General features: G+C 50.6%; 6 protein-coding genes across 6 annotated transcripts; 3 read left to right on the top strand and 3 right to left on the bottom strand.

Annotated features, from left to right (window-relative positions):
* Positions 1–53: 53 nt before the first annotated feature.
* T069G_11437 (uncharacterized protein) lies at positions 54–1,042 on the bottom strand (the record flags this gene model as incomplete). The annotated part of the gene is made up of 2 exons (XM_056178642.1): positions 54–145; positions 304–1,042. The coding sequence occupies 2 exons, from the start codon at positions 1,040–1,042 to the stop codon at positions 54–56; spliced, it is 831 nt and encodes a 276-aa protein (XP_056023516.1).
* A 3,174-nt stretch (positions 1,043–4,216) lies between these two features.
* T069G_11438 (e1-E2 ATPase domain-containing protein) lies at positions 4,217–7,362 on the top strand (the record flags this gene model as incomplete). Its single annotated transcript, XM_056178643.1, has 3 exons — positions 4,217–4,643; positions 4,715–4,938; positions 5,005–7,362. 3 exons carry the CDS (start codon positions 4,217–4,219, stop codon positions 7,360–7,362), a joined length of 3,009 nt encoding a protein of 1,002 aa, XP_056023517.1.
* Positions 7,363–9,346: 1,984 nt separating this feature from the next.
* Positions 9,347–10,756, bottom strand: T069G_11439 (uncharacterized protein; the record flags this gene model as incomplete). Its single annotated transcript, XM_056178644.1, has 4 exons — positions 9,347–9,492; positions 9,554–10,202; positions 10,268–10,482; positions 10,543–10,756. The coding sequence occupies 4 exons, from the start codon at positions 10,754–10,756 to the stop codon at positions 9,347–9,349; spliced, it is 1,224 nt and encodes a 407-aa protein (XP_056023518.1).
* A 1,817-nt stretch (positions 10,757–12,573) lies between these two features.
* Positions 12,574–13,026, top strand: T069G_11440 (uncharacterized protein; the record flags this gene model as incomplete). Its single annotated transcript, XM_056178645.1, has 1 exon — positions 12,574–13,026. One exon carries the CDS (start codon positions 12,574–12,576, stop codon positions 13,024–13,026), a length of 453 nt encoding a protein of 150 aa, XP_056023519.1.
* A 991-nt stretch (positions 13,027–14,017) lies between these two features.
* Positions 14,018–16,342, top strand: T069G_11441 (bacterial alpha-L-rhamnosidase 6 hairpin glycosidase domain-containing protein; the record flags this gene model as incomplete). Its single annotated transcript, XM_056178646.1, has 4 exons — positions 14,018–14,428; positions 14,487–14,516; positions 14,586–15,112; positions 15,169–16,342. 4 exons carry the CDS (start codon positions 14,018–14,020, stop codon positions 16,340–16,342), a joined length of 2,142 nt encoding a protein of 713 aa, XP_056023520.1.
* A 181-nt stretch (positions 16,343–16,523) lies between these two features.
* On the bottom strand, positions 16,524–18,628 carry T069G_11442 (uncharacterized protein; the record flags this gene model as incomplete). The annotated part of the gene is made up of 9 exons (XM_056178647.1): positions 16,524–16,655; positions 16,721–16,792; positions 16,832–16,932; positions 16,995–17,421; positions 17,485–17,756; positions 17,815–17,851; positions 17,906–18,120; positions 18,215–18,366; positions 18,459–18,628. The coding sequence occupies 9 exons, from the start codon at positions 18,626–18,628 to the stop codon at positions 16,524–16,526; spliced, it is 1,578 nt and encodes a 525-aa protein (XP_056023521.1).
* Between the last annotated feature and the right edge of the window lie 214 nt (positions 18,629–18,842).

Here is an 18,842-nt window from a genome sequence, read left to right on the forward strand (position 1 = left end):
AAAGAATAAGAATTATAGGAGCTCAATCAGCGTATCTGTGAGCTTGATTTTGCTTATGCCTCGAGGCGTCGTGTCGGGGTTGACTTGGAGGAGACTAGATCGGTCATGTAGCGGAGACGGAGGTATCGTGCTGCGAATCGCTTGACTGAGGGTTTGAATAATTCATGTTAGCTAGCGCGCGTGACGATGTCTCACACACACGAATGACGTGCATGATGATATAACACACGAAGGGGACTGGGACTGGGACATGTGAATTATGCGCAAATGATTTTAAGAGGAAGAAAAATGCCAAGCTATTACCTCTAGACCGGCCCATGGGAGGGCTGCCCAGCGACGTTTGTGCCTGTTTCCAGAGGCGGGCCGTCCAGCACGTCACCAGCAGATCCAAATCTTTTTCGTCCAGCATCCGGAGCAGCTTCAAGCATGGCACGGGAGCTGGCGGTGCGGCGTGGTGTTCATTGTTGTCTGCTGTTGCTGCCGTCATCGCCGTACTACTACTGCCATTGACATTGACAGGCACAGAAGGCCAGGCCTTGTCCTCCATGGCGACGATGCGGCCGCTGGCGTCCTTCCAAATCACCTGGTAGTGCTGCCGCCAGCGATCGCGAAGGGCCGTCTTGGCCGTGAAGTGGCCCGAAGCCGAGCACGTCGACCAGCCCATGAGGCCCGGCTTCAGCTTGACGTCCCTGTAGCAGCGGGCATCGCTGGCCTTGCCGTCGATGACGATGCGCCGGGGCGCGTAGAAGTTGACGTAGGCGTCGCGGAAGAGGTAGATGTCGTCGTGGCGGGTGCGCAGCCTGCCCACGCGCAGGTCGCCGGCGAGGCGGTATTTGACCTTTTTCACCACGTAGATGAGCGACGTCGCCTGCAGAGGAGCAGCGCTCAGCTCGTAGTAGACCAGCTCCGGGTTGGTGGCCGAGTAGACGGAGCGGCCATCGAGGGCCAGAGAGAGAAGCTCGCCAATGGGCAGCTGGACGCGGGGACCATGGTTGGACACCTCTTGATATGATGGAGGAGCGTGCTGCCGTATTAGCGGCATGGTGTTGAGATTTCAACACGGCTTGGGCTTGGGCTTGGAGCTGCTGCGGGAGCTGCTCTGGAGCTTGCTGCTGCAGCCTCGCGAAATGCCGGCATCGCCCTTTGAAGCTGATTTACTCCGTTATGCCTTCTGCCTCTCTCACTTTGACTTACATACATCAAATCGGACGCCCCGGCCCAGGGCCAAGAGGCATTATGTCTACTTTTGGCATTCCAGCAGATGCGGTATGATGTATGCGCTTTTTCGCTCTTTCACGCCTCTCACGCCTCTTCACATGTATGTACTCCCGTACCTGCTGGAAGCTAGAATGACAAGGTCTGCCGCTACTGTACCGGACTCATGCTAGCTACGGTACTGTACATGTATTCTATCCGCATATCCATCGTATCGTATCGTACAGGCGAACAGCGAACAGGAATCAAGCAAAAGCCACGGCTATGGCGGAATTGGATCCCAAAGAGGCGCTGCGGCCACGGCGGCTACCGGAGCAAAATTGAGACCGGCCCGATCGGGGGTACGTACCGAACGGCGAGGCGAGAAAGAAGTGGGAGCTCGAGTGAATGTGTTCGAGTCGAGGCGCTTACATGTACGAGTACCGGCTGTGCGTGTAGATGCGCAGTACGATAACCAGTACTCGATACTTGTAAAATGAGAGAATCCGCAGCGACTAACTCGAAAAGTAATCCCTCCAAGGCCCTTGTTTTCTCGAGTTGCTGTTCCGTGCCTGTGGAGCCCCCAGTCCCATCCCATCCCCATGCAATGTATGAGCATTACCCAGTAGTGACTTGTGCTTGTGCTAACTTGTGCCTTGTACAGCAGGTACCATCTTGGTTCCCCCCGTCGCGTGAGCTAGACGCAGCGCCTGTAGCGGCACAACAGCGAACAAAATACGTGCCAAAACAGCGCCGTGACGAGCAGAGACACTCCGCGACCTCCATCCGAAGCCTTTTTCCGCTCTCCTCGCCTCGCCCCTGCTTCAATTGCTCGTCCTTGCGTCGCTCCAGCGCAAATCGCCATCGCCAAGCGACTTTTGATCGGATGGAAGCGCTAGAAAAATGCAGCGAAGCAGCCAAGTTTGCGGGGCAGTCGGCGCTAGGCCAGAAATGGGGGAGGGACGGGCGTATGTACATGTGTACGAGTTACTGTACGTACTCCCCCCTACACATGGCCAAAATGACGTCGTGTGTGGAGTCTGGACGAGGCATATCCGAAGCAGGTCAAAGACGGTGAAAATGGAAAATCGAGGAGGGAATTTGAGGCGAGAAGGCGAGCGGCTGAAAAAGATGGCGATTTGCGATTTGCTGGGGGAGTTTTCCGGGGGTTGGTTTGTGGTTCTGGTATTGATTGGTTCATGGGGCTTGCAGGAGGACAATGGCAAATGGCAATGGCAATGGCAATCAATGGAACGAACAGATGCCGAAGCCGGTTGGAACTGTCTGTCGTCATGACTGAACTGAACTTGGCCGAAGCGAAGGGGGAGAAACACAGCGCCCGGATTAAGCGTTTACATCTACCGGCATTGCCATGGGGTTAAAAGGCGATCCCGGGACGCACCGAGGGCGAATTGGATCGTGAGGAAGGGCGAAACACGAAGAGGTGCTGACATTACATACAGCGCATTTGGGGGGGAAGAGACTGGTCAGGTCAGGTCAATGGCCGAGGGGGTGTTATTTGTTGTTACTACTAGTTGTTATTGTACAGTACATACGGGGAAGGGGGTTGGTGGCAGCATCTCCGAGGTGAGGTGGCTTTTCGAGATGCGCGATTTGCATGCTATGGGCTGAGAATAGGAATACTGATTCCGCGTATGTACATTTTTAAGAGTACGAGTACGTGCAATCCGCGGTTGGAGGCTACTGTATTGTATGGGGATGTTGTTCGTGCGCCAATGAGGCGGGCGGGATTCATGCTTGGCTTTTTCACTTAATTCTTCGTCCAAGTAAGGTATGTTGCCGCCTCACTAACAAAAATGCTAGAAGCAGCCTCCGACGTCGCTCAGACGTGCCGTTGGAGGAAGAAAAAAAAAAAAGACGCGCCTTAGTAGGTAGTTAGTTCTACTACGGAGTACTATCTACAAGATACACTCGTGGTATCCGGAGATCAGCTTTTGTGATGGAGCCTTGAATCAAGAAGCCGTCTTGTAATTAGGAAGGGGGAAAAACAGGGCCCGTCGTCCCCAAAAAATGACGGCCGAGGAAAAGGCGCGCTGCGTGATGCGATGCGGGTAATAAGCGCAAAACAAAGGCACGTACACTACCTTCCATGGGCCAGTTTTACATGCGGGATTTCCTTCGTAGAATTTTCTGGCCCTTGGAAGCCGGCTGTCCCGGGATTCCGACTTCTTGATCTGGGGGGGTGGTTCCTCCTTCAGCAGCTTCGGCCTTGGTGTTTTATTCGCTCTCTTGCTCAGGCCAGGGCGGGTCTTGTCCCCGGTCGTCTCTTCACCTTCCCAGCTACTCCGGGCGCACAGGCGTGTGCTTTGGCTGGATGAGGCCTAGAGGCGTTGCTGGCCAAGAGATGGGACAAGAGGGTTAAATCGGATATCGGCATCGGTCGACAGCTTCGGTTGCGCCGGGGCCTGGCCCCAAGTCCAAGAGGCGTATCCACACAGCAGGAGAAGCCCTTTCGGCGCCGCTCTTTTGGCTTAGGGCCAAGGACAGGATAACTCGGCCTTTGAGCGGCATGTTTGATTCTATGGCTTGCTATGCTTCTTTGGGACATGGCTCGCGGGTTTACCTGCTTGTTCTCGAATCAGCTTAGCCCAGGCGACAATCTGCCGTCGGTCTTCGCTGGCCGATGGGGGAAGTGGACAAGGGGGGGCGTGTGGGAAGTCTAAGCTGTACTTGTACGGAGTACGCTTGGGGGAGTGAATTGGGATGGATGGATGGCTGGATGGAGACGGCGCGACCAGACAGACTCTGGCGTTCTGGCGTCTCATCGAAGGAGGGTAGAGAGAAAAAAAAAACCAGTCCAGACAAAAAAAAAAAAAAAAAGGAACCACGGCATTGGGCCGGACTAGGGTGTCCCCAAGAGACTACGGGCTGGAATAAATATCTCTGGCAAGCCGCCTCGGTGGATGAACTTTTTCTCTCCCCTTCCTGCCCAGTTGCGACTTGTTGCGTCTTTTCAATTGCCAGTTTCGCGGCTGCTTCGAGGGCGCAATTCTTCACAACAATGTCTGTCTTTCATCGACGAAAGGGCTCCCCTGGGGAGGACGATGTTGAGGCCGGTGGTCGTGAGGACCACTCTGGCAGCACCGTCGCTCCCCCCGAGGGAGACAACCTCCCAGAGTACGCCGCCCTGGAGCGATACATTAGCACCTATCGCGAGGGCTCCCGCAGCGGCGACGACAACGACAAGGACCGTCGTGATGTCAAGTGGTGGCAGTTTTGGAAGTCGTCCGGCCCCGACGTGATTGACAGTGCCGAGCCTGCCAAGCGGGTTGTCCCCGACGCCTGGCTGGATACCGACATCCGCACTGGTATCCGCATCAATGAGGTTGATGAGCGACGAAAGTGGGCTGGCTGGAACGAGCTGAGCGCCGAGAAGGAGAATCTGTTTGCCAAGTTTTTGGGTTTCTTTACTGGTCCTATTCTATATGGTGAGTAGTTCTCAAGCTGGGTTATGAGTTTTATTTCAAGTGTCAGTGAGCTAACAATGTCATGTCTATAGTCATGGAAGTTGCTGCTCTGTTGGCTGTCGGTTTGGGTGACTGGATCGATTTCGGTGTCATTTGCGGTATCTTGCTGCTCAACGCCTTCGTCGCCTTCTACCAGGAAAAGTCTGCTGCCGATATCGTCGCCTCTCTCAAGGGCAACATTGCCATGCGTTGTACCGTTGTTCGTGACGGCCAGGAGCAGAACATTCTCGCTCGTGAGCTCGTTCCCGGTGATATTGTAAGCCAATGCCCTCTCACTCACTCTTGTTTCATTGCAACGAGCTAATTGTTTCTCTCTCAACAGCTCATTGTCCAGGAAGGTGACACCGTCGCCTCTGATGTTCTCCTGATCTGCGACTACACTCGTCCTGAGGACTTCGAGGTCTTCAAGCAGCTCCGTGCCGAAGGCAAGCTGGGCTCCAGCGACGACGAGGAGGAAGAAGAAGATGAGAAGAACCAGGAGTCCGCTCTGGCCAACCACCGTGCCACTCCCCTCGTTGCCGTCGACCAGTCCGCCATCACTGGTGAGTCTCTCGCCGTCGACAAGTACCTCGGTGATGTCGCCTACTACACCACTGGCTGCAAGCGCGGAAAGGCCTATGCCATCGTCACTGCTACTGCCAAGGACTCTTTCGTCGGTAAGACTGCCGATCTCGTCCAGGGCGCCAAGGACCAGGGTCACTTCAAGGCTGTCATGGACAACATCGGTACCAGCTTGCTCGTTCTCGTCATGTTCTGGATTCTCGCTGCCTGGATCGGTGGCTTCTTCCACCACCTCAAGATCGCCGAGCCTGGCTCCCAGAACCTGCTCCACTATGCCCTTGTTCTCCTCATCGTTGGTGTCCCCGTCGGTCTTCCCGTCGTCACCACCACCACTCTTGCTGTCGGCGCTGCCTACCTCGCCAAGCAGAAGGCCATTGTCCAGAAGCTTACCGCCATCGAGTCTCTTGCTGGTGTCGACATTCTCTGCTCTGACAAGACCGGTACTCTCACTGCCAACAAGCTGTCCATCCGTGACCCCTACGTCTGCGAGGGTGAGGATGTCAACTGGATGATGGCTGTTGCTGCCCTTGCTTCTTCCCACAACCTCAAGACCCTCGACCCCATCGACAAGGTCACCATCCTGACCCTCAAGCGCTACCCCAAGGCTCGTGAGATCCTTCAGCAGGGCTGGGTCACTGAGAAGTTCACTCCTTTCGACCCCGTCTCCAAGCGTATCACCGCTGAGTGCCGTCTCGGCAAGGACAAGTTCATCTGCGCCAAGGGTGCCCCCAAGGCCATTCTCAAGCTTGCCAACCCCAACGACGAGCTCGCCTCCCAGTACCGTGAGAAGGATCGTGAATTCGCTCGCCGTGGTTTCCGATCTCTCGGTGTCTGCTACAAGAAGAACGATGAGGACTGGGTTCTCCTTGGTCTCCTCTCCATGTTCGACCCCCCTCGTGAGGATACCGCCCAGACCATTCTCGAGGCTTCCCAGCTCGGTGTTCCCGTCAAGATGTTGACTGGTGATGCCATCGCCATTGCCAAGGAGACTTGCCGTATGCTTGCTCTCGGTACCAAGGTCTACAACTCTGAGAAGCTCATCCACGGTGGTCTTGCCGGTTCCGTCCAGCACGACTTCGTCGAGCGTGCCGATGGTTTCGCTGAGGTTTTCCCCGAGCACAAGTACCGTGTCGTCGAGATGCTCCAGCAGCGTGGTCACCTTACTGCCATGACTGGTGACGGTGTCAACGACGCCCCCTCCCTGAAGAAGGCTGACTGCGGTATTGCTGTCGAGGGTTCCACCGAGGCTGCTCAGGCTGCTGCTGATATCGTCTTCCTTGCTCCCGGTCTTTCCACCATTGTCCTGGCCATCAAGACCTCTCGCCAGATCTTCCAGCGCATGAAGGCTTACGTCCAGTACCGTATCGCTCTGTGTCTCCACCTTGAGATCTACCTGACTCTGTCCATGATCATCATCAACGAGACCATCCGTGTCGACCTCATCGTCTTCCTTGCCCTGTTTGCTGATTTGGCTACCGTCGCCGTCGCCTACGACAATGCCCACTATGAGCCCCGTCCCGTCGAGTGGCAGCTGCCCAAGATCTGGGTCATCTCCGTCGTCCTCGGTGTCTTGCTTGCCCTCGGTACCTGGGTCCTCCGTGGAACCATGTACCTGCCCAACGGTGGTATCATCCAGAACTTTGGCTCCGTCCAGGAGATTCTCTTCCTCGAGGTCGCCCTCACTGAGAACTGGCTCATCTTCGTTACCCGTGGTGGCAAGACCATGCCCTCTTGGCAGCTCGTCGGCGCCATTCTCGGTGTCGACATCATGGCTACTCTCTTCTGTCTCTTCGGCTGGCTGTCTGGTGCCCCTGAGATCGACAACCCCGTTGACCTTGCCGTCCAGCGCCACGATGGTTGGACCGACATTGTCACCGTCGTCATTGTCTGGCTGTACTCTTTCGGTGTCACCATCTTCATTGCCATCGTCTACTTCATCCTCAACAAGATCCCCTGGCTCAACGACCTTGGCCGCAAGGACCGCAAGCGCAAGGATACCATTGTTGAGAACGTCATCACTGCTCTTCAGAAGCTCGCCATTGAGCACGAGAGAGATGAGACTACTGGTGTCAACCGATACCTCCTCGCTGACAAGGTTATTGACAACGAGGATGAGTAAACGGGTAATTTAATGTCGCGGATGTTTACCGGGCTGAGAGGACAGAGTAATCGTTTTGACTCCTTTTTTACCCCCTGAATAACTTAATCATGGTCTTACGAACTACTCGCCTGCGAAGCCAAAATACTTATTATTGGTGATCTTGGGGAAGAAGAAAGGTTGGTCAAGGGGACCAAGTTTCTTTTGTGGGGAAGAGCGAAGCCAAACTACTAGTTTAACATGTTCTTTCTGCATTTCTGGTTATATATATCTATATTGCCTGTTTGCAGAACCATCACGTTGCTACAACCAAGTCGGATGGGAGGGAGAAAGAACGATAGAAGAAGTTCTCCAGCCGTGGATGCATTGTTAACCTTTTGATTCCCCCAGTCGCTAACTTAATTTAAAACCTAGTATAAACTTATATATTTAGTTACTATAGACTTTTCATATCTCGCTAATGTGTTACGTTTTTTAAAATACTTTTTCTGCGTCTCTTTCAATTGCAACTTGTGATGCTTCAAAATGTGGTCTGCAAAAAAAAAAAAAGCTATACAGTCTGAAGAGAGCTTCTCTTCGCACTCTTAACACTGGACTTGGACCTTGGGGGAGCTTTCAATCTTACACACCCTACCACCACTAATACGAAGAGCAAACAAAATGGCGCAAACTAAGTAAATTTTTTTTTCTCTTCTCCAGTTGGAGTTGGTGAAACTTGCGGCCCACGCCACCGGAGTTCGCGAGGATAGAAGGTTTCGGAACGGCGGCTCTAGTCAAGTCGAGCTAACTGGTCTAGTGTCAAGCCTTAGTGACCTTCCGCGCTCCATATTATTCGCATTTCACCTTGGTGAGTGATGTCAAGGTGAAATGAATTTTCTTGCCGTTGCCTGCTGTTGATATCGATACGATGGGGTGTCTGTTTGAATATGGCTCGGTCTAGGTTGAGGGCTTTGTTTCGGCATTCGGGTAGAAGAGGGCATGAGATGAAACAATGATCATCGAGAGAGGCTCAAACGTTGGTCTAGTAGTAGTTTCAACATCTACAAATGCCAATTCCCATCAAGCTTTCTGGTTCCGCGTAGATCTACTTTCCGTATCTTGCGAATGGGCGAAAAGCGTATTCCCCTCAAGCCCGGGTCTGAGTTTAAAATTGGTCAGACGCGTTGCCGGGAAACATGGTATGATAACGCCCGGCTACGCTTGTGAATTGCCAGTTTGGCTGTCATTACGTGCTTATGGCGTGGGAGAAGCTCGATGTAACGTGGATTGGCGGTGGTGATTGGTTTGTTTGGTATTTGGAGGCTTGATCGATTCCGAGGTGGCCGGATGTCGGGCGGAATGCTCCCGGATTGAACACCTGCCAGACTGGTGGCTATTCCCTTTTGGTTTTTACGCAGCTGTGGCAGGTTGAGCTATCATGGCTAATGTAGATGTTTATTTTACGGCAGTTGTCGTATGGCTGACTTGTACGGGTGAGGCGTATATCGAGTGTTGACAAGATCTGTTATGGGTTAGAAGGGGAGTGCGAGGAATGCTTGCTGTGGATATATTGTGGTGCAGTAATATTTGGGCATGATTGCAGAAGCATATACCGAAAACGTCGACTGACTGTTGGAAGAAAACTAGGCGATGAGGGTTCCGTTTGGTGGTTGACGGCATGACCTGGGTCCCGAAACTTGATGTATATAGAGCCTTATCAAGTTGTCATTTCCATCTTGGGCCAATCGGGAAATATTGTGTAACAACGTGAGAGGAAGAGTAGTAAGTAAAGTGGAAACTGGCATTGGGAGATGGCTTGTTGGAATCTTGTTTCTATATATACACACATCCATTGTGAGGTTTAAATTGGCCTGCTGTTTCTCTTCTGAGATTGGGGTAAATCTACGAAATATTTTATACATGGACATCACATTAGAGCATTTTCAGACGATTTCACTTTCTTTTATTTATACTCTAGACGAAAAGCAAAACGCGTTACTTATGCCTAGATATTCCTTGCAGTCGATTATTGAGCCGCGGCGTGGAAAGCAGCAGCCTTCTGGCCACCCAGAGACAGATAGAAGCTGGTGTCGGGGAAGTCGTTGTCGACGCCAACAAACTTCTGGTTGGTGGGAAGCTGGTTGACCTTGAGCGCGGGCATGCTCTGGGTACCTGATTTAAAGACATGTTAGGTGGCTGCTGTATGAAAGATGAACATCCTGAGGAAACTTACCTTCGTTGACTTCGTCAAACATGGCGTTGAAGATGAAAAGAGGCTTGATGGCCATGGAAGTAAGGGCATCAGCTTGGGCGGAGAAGAAAGAGCCGTTGTTGCGAGGGAAGTAGTCGAACGCAGACGGGTTGGTGCCGCCGTTGATGTGGTAAGCAGAGGTTCCGGGGAAGATGACGGGTGCGTACTTCTTTCCGAGGGACTGCAGCAACTGTGAGTCTGGGACCTGGACAGAAGAATGAAAGCCCTGGTAGCCGGCAGCGGAATAACCGCCAACAGTCCAAGGGCTGATAAAGTCGGCCGCCTTATAAGCCTGGACAAAGCCAGAGTTGCTGTTAACATCGCCAGCCCACTGCTCAGGCACGCCGAAACCGACGTACAGGCCAGCGTTCTTGAGCTGGTTTGCAATGTTGAGGCTGTCAGCAGCGCTGGTCTTCATTCCCTGGAAACCGATGCCGAAGACCATGGTAACGGGCTTTCCGTTCTGGTGGATGTAGGCTGACGATGTGGTGTAGGGCTTGATCTTGGAGTTGTAGTCGTTGAGGACTTGGTTGGCGACGCTGCCCTGGGAAGAGTCGCCGCCGGAGACGTCGTACTCGACGATGAAACCACGGCCATATTTTTCAGCCGCTGTCCTGACCTGGTTGAGGATCTGAATTTGTAGTTAGATATTGATCTTTGGGAGGGGCTTGTGTGTTTATCATGTCATGGACTAACAGTAATGAATGACTGGTCGTTGATAGATCCAAGGAATCTCTGCACGATTACACCATCGATGCCGTACTGTTGCATCCACTTAAAGTGTAAGTCGACAACACCGTCGCAGGTTGCGTCGTAGAACTTGGCGGGTTGGCCGTTTGGCAGCGTGAGGCCGGTGTTGAAGAGGCAGTTGGCCGGATACTGGCTCACATCCGGGATGAAGTCAATCTCAACTACGATAGTGTAAGTCACAACAAATTCGTATCTTGTCTTAAAGAAGAGTATCTTCATACTGTTGTTGGGTCCTGGAGTTTGGCCATCGGCAGACCAGTGGTTGTTGACGCCGGCACCCGGTTTACGGAACCAGCCCTGGTAGCCGTAGAGCCATTTGCCCTGGATCGTGGAGGCATCGATGGCCGCCGCCGCTCTGACAGGGTGTGGGTGTGAATTGTGCGACGAAGCTGATGCCGCAGTGGCGTAGAGAAGCCACGATAGAGATGCCTTCATGATGAACGGGTATGAGATGGCTGTGAAGTAAACTTTGACTGGAACCTCCTTGCTCACTTCAATGCAAAACTATGGAGCAGCGTATAAGACCTGGTATATATACTAGTTCGACTGAGATTCCCATCTTGAACCCCTACGGAGAGATTCCCAAGTCCGATCGCAAGATGGCACGAGCCAAGCGGTGTCAAACGTTGGGCTCTGATTACTTCTTGTTTCAGTCCCACCACAGCTCTCCATCGACCGATTAGGCACAAACAGGCAGCTCGTATGGCGATCTTGTCCTAATTGTCTTTCGCCTGCTGTCCAGACATGCAGACGCAGGGTATTAGCTGCGTCTCTCATCACCAAAGAATTGCCAATTTTGCCCTCAATTGACACCAATTGACTATTATCCGTAGGCTCGTGTCCCTAAACTCCGATTATATGAAGCATACGACGGAGCTCGAAGTAACATTACATGACAGGATGATTGACTAATCCACTGCCGACGCGGTCCAGATGCGATCTGCCTGCGGGTGACAGATGCTCATTCAGGCACAGAATAAGTAATGGAAACGGCCCGAAGGGAGCAAGCTAAAATAAGGGATGGCCAATGGGGGTTACAATTTATACGGTTTTCACTGCGACCTTCTGTGGGAAATTATGGGTATTTGTATGCCATGCCGGTTATTCGGTATAGTTTAATCTATCTGAGAGAGCAGGATAATACAGTGACATGTTCATGATATGACAAGGTAGTAGATGTTTCAACAATAGCATCGCAATACAATAAGCGGACCAGGGTTGCGGCACTCATAGTGACGATGATCCTCAACAATTTGCACACTGCAGTCGTCAGATTGCGTCTTTGCAGCCAGCAATACGACCAAACAGGAAATCGGCGTTTACTGTAGGGAGAAAGTGAGCAAATTGTTCTGATTGGCTCAGAAGTTGGGAAATAATATGTCTTGATGCCTTTGCAAACCCGTCCCGTCGGTTTATTAGGGTTTAATCTCTCGCGCTTGTATGTTCTCCGAAACACCTCATCTTGCTTGAAACCTCACACAATATCTTGTAGTATTCTCTTATTCTCTTCCCAGTTAATACATGAGCTCCTTTTTTCGTTGTAAACCAGCTATTCATGAGATGAAAGTACGCATTCGAATTTATATGCTGCTAGCGATTACTGAGCGCTCCAACAGCGTCCAGTTTGCCACCGAGTCTGGTGCTTACATATAAGCGGTGTGCAAGGCATCGACTCCATATAAATGTCATATCTTGAAGCCTGCTAAGGTGACGCAAGAGCTTCTGAAGCATCAGCAATAGTAGCAGCAGTGTGCAATAATGAGCCGCGCTGATAGGACTATCTTGTAAGCTGGCTGGAGAAGCCCTTATTGGCCTTTCTACACTTCTAGTTGGCCAGAAGCAACCTATTGCAGGGCTTTAAGCAGCTGCATACGGTAGTCTAGAAGCTGGCTGAACCATTCCGTACTAACACTGCTGGAGCTAACGCACGGCGATCCCTGTTCGCCTCTCTACTTACTTGCTCTTCTTAGAAGGGCAAAAAAGTTGTCATTAGCGCGATAGCTTGGAGAAACAAAGTTTTGATATCCGTTCATCTGATGACTATTGAGATGTCTCTAGCGCCGGACACAGTGAGGCTTGGACATTTCGATGATGAAGGCTTTATGTCATTATGATAGTTGGAAAAACAACGTAATGCAGTTTTAAAATGTATGTCAATAGCTGCGGATGGATAGTCGTCTTTCGATTCCAGTACAACTCACATTCCGCACAACTCACAGATACTATCGTCTTGAATACTGACAGAAGAAACAATGTCAACTTCTAAGCCACCATCATTCTTCGTCTCTCTTCCTGTCGTCTCTCTTAGCTCCTCCACCGACTTTTATAAGTCTCTTAACTTCACCCCTCTTGATGATTACTCGGACGACGACACCGTGGCATTCCGCTTCCCTTACAAGTCCAACGCCAATATCTGTCTCATGATACACTCTACCTCGCGGTTTGAACAATTCATCCGCCGTGGTTCAAAAATTGTACATGCAAAGGAGGTTACTGGCGCCATATACACCTTAGGTGTGCCGAATAAGGAAGATGTAGATGGGTTTCTGGAAAAGGCTGAAAAGGCGGGTGGCAAGAAAGACCCTTTTGAAATGAAGGAGTACGGGAAAGACTTGGGACTATATACGAGAAGTTTCGAGGACCTGGATGGGCATATCTGGGAAGCAACAACAATGTTGAATGAGAAGGCGAAGGAGAAAGCATGATCCTGATTTATTGTACTTGAACTCTTTGTTACTATTCCCACATGTTGGGTACTGTATATGACTTTGCGGAGTTGGGTTTCATCTTCAAATCGACATACTTCCGTTCATTTTGCTATACATCTATGATCATGCACAATTGAAGCAATGCTGAACCACACCTCGTAACCCTCCAAGTAGTTCGTAACAAAGCTAAACAAGCATGTCAGGGCCGCCTTACAAAATAGTTGTCTCTCGTACGATATATGTTATAAGTTCCTGACATACATGAGAAGGGGATAATTATCTGCTCAAATTATTCTTTAAGGGAGTAGCTATCCAGTATTACGGCGACTGCGTGAAGTTTGAGCATCGAAAGTGCATATAAAAGGCCATTTATTTACTCTTACAAGTATTTACTTCAGAGTAAATACCCGGTTCTTTAAGTACCTGCTACTATAGCTATAGTCCTCTAGTATCTGCTGAAATTTATATTGATCATGAAAAATAATTAATTTAGGTCGTCAAATGAGAGAGTGGCCATCCAGTATCTCAGTGTATCGTCACTCGATAGAGAAGAATGCCTTCTCTCTATTGGGTATCCCGCTCTGCTAGTGTCTGCGACTATGATCGGGCTATTCTTTTGTATCTGCATCACCGCTACTAGAATTTGGAGACACGGCATTTCGAATGACCACCTTAAGTCCTGCACAGTCATTCTCTGGAATAATTTCCGCATGCATGCTTGGAGATCAATCGGCGATGCTGCCTCATCGCGGGGAACGACAGATCGTGCATCTGACCCCGCATGCAGTCTCTAGACAGGGTTACACTCGGGGGCAAATGACGCGAAATTACCGATGGGTTGTTGTGAAGTTCTCTATGATTGACTGGTGTTGTCACAGTCTGAAATGTTCTTATTGATGCTATTATCTACTATAAATTGTGTTGTTCATGAGACGTTGAAACGATAGTTGCGGCACCTCTCAATGGACGTTTACTCACCGTCTTCATCATGGTCTCTAACACATTGCTTGCGCTTTATGCTGGTCTTGTGTTGTTAGGCGGTGTACACTCTGGCGCAACCAATACAGAGACAAGCTGGCACCGATATGTCAGATCCCCCGTTTCGAATATCGTTAAACCAATTGGCATTGTATCAGGTAGCACAATTGGGAATGTTTCCAATCCCAATGGCCTGATTGACCGCCAAGGCCCAACAGTGTTGAGTCGAGGCGATGAAAACGACCTGTTGCCAACAGTAGTGGTGGATTTTGGGCAAAATGTGGTCGGTATCTTGAGCCTCGAACTTGCTGGATCACAGAATACATCTGCAGGACTGCCGGGGTTGAGATTGGCGTTTTCTGAGACGATGGAGTATCTCACGAATCGGAGTGACTTTACACGGTCCGACAATGCTAGTGGGGTATGTTCAACACTGAATGCATCTTTGCCGAGATCGAATGACTCACGTATTAGAGCAGAATGAGAAATTGACTAATGGAACAGACCAGGTAAGTCTGAGATTTGTGAATACGTAACCAACTGGTAGGATTGCTCATCTTCGAACCTTTTAATGCTAGGTAGCTGTTAAAAACACAAATTACACCTGGACAGACTTTCATGGGTGTGAGACTGGCACAAAGGTTTGCTCAGATGGGCTTCACGGCTTCCGTTATGTGAAAATATGGCTCGAAGCCCTGGCATCGGATGCACCATATACATCCTCGTTTGGTTCCGTTTCCATCTCTGGCCTGAGCCTCGAATGGTCCGCATTTCTCGGAACACCAGATACCTTCACCGGGTGGTTCGAATGTTCAGATGATGAGCTTACTCAATGGTGGTATGACGGAGTATATACGGTAGATATGGGCACAGACGTGTTTCTCGCAAACGAGACAGAGCCTAGAGGTGCTTCAAGTCCAACCCTGGAGGGCAAACAAGTACTCTTTGACGGAGCCAAGCGAGACAGAGACCCGTATGTTGGCGACTTGGCTGTTGCGGCATTGACTTCGTATCTGTCTCATGATTTTGCTGAGTCGACGCGCAATGTTTTGGAGGACTTGGCGCTGCATCAGCGAACCGATGGATGGATCCCTCCTGCAAGCATGTAAGTTTTCTCCAATGGCCTCGGTTTCTTAACAATGCTAAAGAAAATACACATAGAAATAATTACACCTTGCCTCTGTTCGATTATCCGCTCTGGTGGGTTGTCAGTAGCGTTGATCTTGTCATGTACACTGGGAACACCTCGTATGCAGAAACGTACTGGGATACGCTCGTCAGCATCCTTGACGAATATTATCCCTCAAATACGAATAATGCAACTGGGCTTTTGGACAAAAATGCGGACATGGGCTATGGCGATTACGCATTTCTGCCTCGATCAGGACCGGTAACGTACTACAATGCCTTGTACGTTCACGCTTTGTCATATGCCTCACAGCTAGCTGAAAGCCTTGGTCGGAATGACGACGCCTCGAGATGGTCTTCCAGGGCTGTTGCTGTTGGGGATGCGCTATTGAAGAATAATTTTGACAGCAGTGTTGGTGCGTTTTACGATGGCGGACCGTGTCCTGGAGGGGAAGCAGGCACATTTTGCAATGTCCATGCACAAGATGGGAATGCTATTGCTATTCTTGCGGGTGTGACGGATGACAAAACAGCAGCTGAGATACTTGATTACTGGCAAAACGCAACGTCTCAAGTGTATGGTAACGCGTTCTACGATAGCAGCGTGCTGAGCCCTGGAGATCAGTTCAACGATCGTGTCTACGCCTTCATCTCCTATTTCGAGATTGCCGCTCGCTTTGTTACTCCTGGGAAAGCTTCGTCTGCCTTTGACGAGAGTCGAAGACTGTATGGATGGATGGCTGCTCACGATCCATACATCACACAGTGGGAGGGTATTGGACCAAATGGGACTGCTTATGAGGGTGGTTTTACGTCCATGGCTCATGGCTGGTCAACGGGAATTGTCCCCTTGCTGACTAGCAATGTACTTGGAGTAGAGCCCCAAACACCGGGGTTTCAGACATGGAGGATATGCCCTGTGGTAGACGGAGGAGGGCTCACATGGGCCAAAGGAGACGTGCCAACTCCAAAGGGAAAGATTGCAATCTCCTGGGAAAGGAAGAATGCCCAATCTGGTTTATTGTTTGTGCTGGAGACGGAAACACCTAACGGGTCTTCCGGGGTGGTCTGTGTTCCGACATTTGGGCTGGAGAATCCGAAGATATATATGGATGGGACATCTCTTATACCGTCCACAAGCCAGACTCAAGACTGGGTGAGCGTCAATGTTACTGGAGGCAAGCACACCTTTACGGTTGAATCTTGAAAGGCTAGAATTCTGTATATTCTTTTCTATGGTCGTCTGCTGAAGCCATTTTTATAAGCCATACCATGTTTGCGACGTGGCGATGCATTGGGTGTGTATGACATGAAGCACACCCTAGTGTTAGTGTTCGTCCTCGACGAAAAGTTTCGTCTATCTGTAGTAATAAAGTGTACTGTGCTGCTCATTGAGAAGGTGTATTCTCTCCCTCGTTTTGACTCTCATCTATTCTCTCGCTTTCTTCATCAATCAGCGTACTACCCGGAGCTGGGAAATTGGAAAACAACAACACAGTCATTCCAATCACAGCGATTGCCTGGCGTTGCGACACATATTAGAAACCTCTCATTCACAAGGATTGAGCGTCTTTTGAACACTTACCGCATTGCAGTAAAACGTAGCATACGCTTTGCCTACACTCGCCAGGCTCGAGAAGATTAACCCAAACAGCCCCTGCGTTGTTAGTCTAGCAATATTCTCTACGAGTGTCACGGCGTTCAGGGCATCCGCGCGATGAGATTCTGAACACATATCGGTGATGACGCCTTTGGCTGCTGGTGCAGAGCCGGAGCCGAAAGGGAGGAGAAAGGCGGCTACAAGGGCTCTGTTAATACTACAAATGAACGTGCATCTCTTTGCTTCGCAGAGAGCTTACCAAGATAAATGTGCCATCTCTTGGTAGCGAATGCGACGACGGTGGTGAGTGCACCATCGACGACAAGACTCCATCGCAGGAAAATGAGGTCAAAGTGGCCGACCTCGTGGTGGTGTTTTGAGGAGACTGGCCTGGTTGGCTCGATATCCGCCTGTTCACCGGTTGTCGCATCAAATTCTCCAGGTTCGGTAGGCAGCTGATCATCCGCTGTAGAAATAGACGAATCGTCTGTGTCTTCAGGTTCTGAGTGGGAATTACGCTTGAGCATGTAACGTCCGAAGTTGATGATACGCGGGAACAAGATGATGAGGAAAAAGCTTCGCATAAAGGCGAATTCGAACATGAGCCACCCATTGTCTCCTTGATCAAAGTCGAATGCCGCGGTGGCATACAACTGGGTTAGGAGAGGGGCATAGTCCGTTGCGAGCTGTTTGGTGCTCTGGTCAGTATCGAAGAGAAAGCTCAAGGTAAAAGGATCTGCTACACTTACCACTCCGAGGAAGATGCCGGCGCAGAGAACGATGACGCCGTAGTGCTTCTTAATGCCGCCGTTTGATGTTCTTACGCGCTGGGGCACAAGAATCTTGAGCGGAGCGAAGAAGCCTGCAATACCCTGCTGGCCGGGCTTCTTCTTGCTACTCATGGAATCTGGAGAAATGTATGGGAGAGCAAAATGTACGTAGGTGCAGGATATGAGAAAGGTAATGAAGGCGATGTCAAAGGGCGCCCGGATATCGATTGCATCTCCAACCATTCCACCAGCTGTTATGTCAAAGAGTTAGCCAGCGATAGAATGCTCTATAATAGGAGGTATGCATACCCAAATACCCGACACTCTGTCCAAGCATGATGCTTCCCTGTAGCTTTCCAAAGACAACCGTCCGCCTAGCAGGCTCAACAAGCTCACTAACAAAGATGTTGGTGATGAGAATGTATCCCGCAGGGCCGCCAACAATGGTGACAAGCTGTGTGGCCTGGATGATCAAAATGCCTGTCCGCTTGCCGGCTATGACTCCGAGGATCTGTGCAAGGACTCGAAGAGCGGGCACGAAAGTCTGAATCATGAGAGCGGCACGAGGGCCAATCTTTTTGACAGTCCATCCTGCAATAAAGAGATTGAGAGTTCCTAGAGATTATAGAAGTCATGTGTCAATGCTACTCATGTAAATAATAATCACAGGAGTGCAGCCGAAGGTGAGGCGAGCACATTTAGAACTCACCACAAAGTGTCGTGCTCATTCCCAGAATACTGAATTGAGCGGCAGTCCCCGCTGCGATTTCGTCGCGACTGCATCGCTGGCCGGGGCCTTCAAATGGAGGGTTGTGGTCGTAGAATTCGTCGCATACCATAAGATGGAAAACATACATGAGCCTTTTGGATGTAAGCAATGACTACACTTTGAAGAGAACACGACGACATGATATCACAATTGTGAGGCCATAATTGAGAGGCGTGAAACTCACGGTACTTGAGTATAGCTAAACGCGACGCAGATTAGAAATCCTGCCGCCAAAATGCGGTTCTCGACATTGGTGAAGATGCCGCTGAGCGAGTCTCTGAAGCTTCTCTTCTGGCTGACCGAGACCAAGGCCTTGCGGCCAGGAAGCAGCGGCGTGGTCTCGTCTGTTGCCATTCTGAACCAACAGCGCCTCTCGAACCAAATCTTGGCGATTCTGGTTGTCGTTCACTGCTTGAGCTGAAATGGCGGATTGAGAAAAGAGTGCTTCTGCCTTCCGGTTTCCGTAGGTTTAGCTAAGACGCCGGTGGATCAATGGTTCCCCAGATGGCGAATAGAGGCCGTTGATTGCGTGAGTTGACGCCGAACCCGCAGCAGCAACTCCGATGGA

Source organism: Trichoderma breve (genome assembly GCF_028502605.1).
Source record: "Trichoderma breve strain T069 chromosome 7 map unlocalized scaffold00008, whole genome shotgun sequence".
NCBI lineage: Eukaryota > Fungi > Ascomycota > Sordariomycetes > Hypocreales > Hypocreaceae > Trichoderma > Trichoderma breve.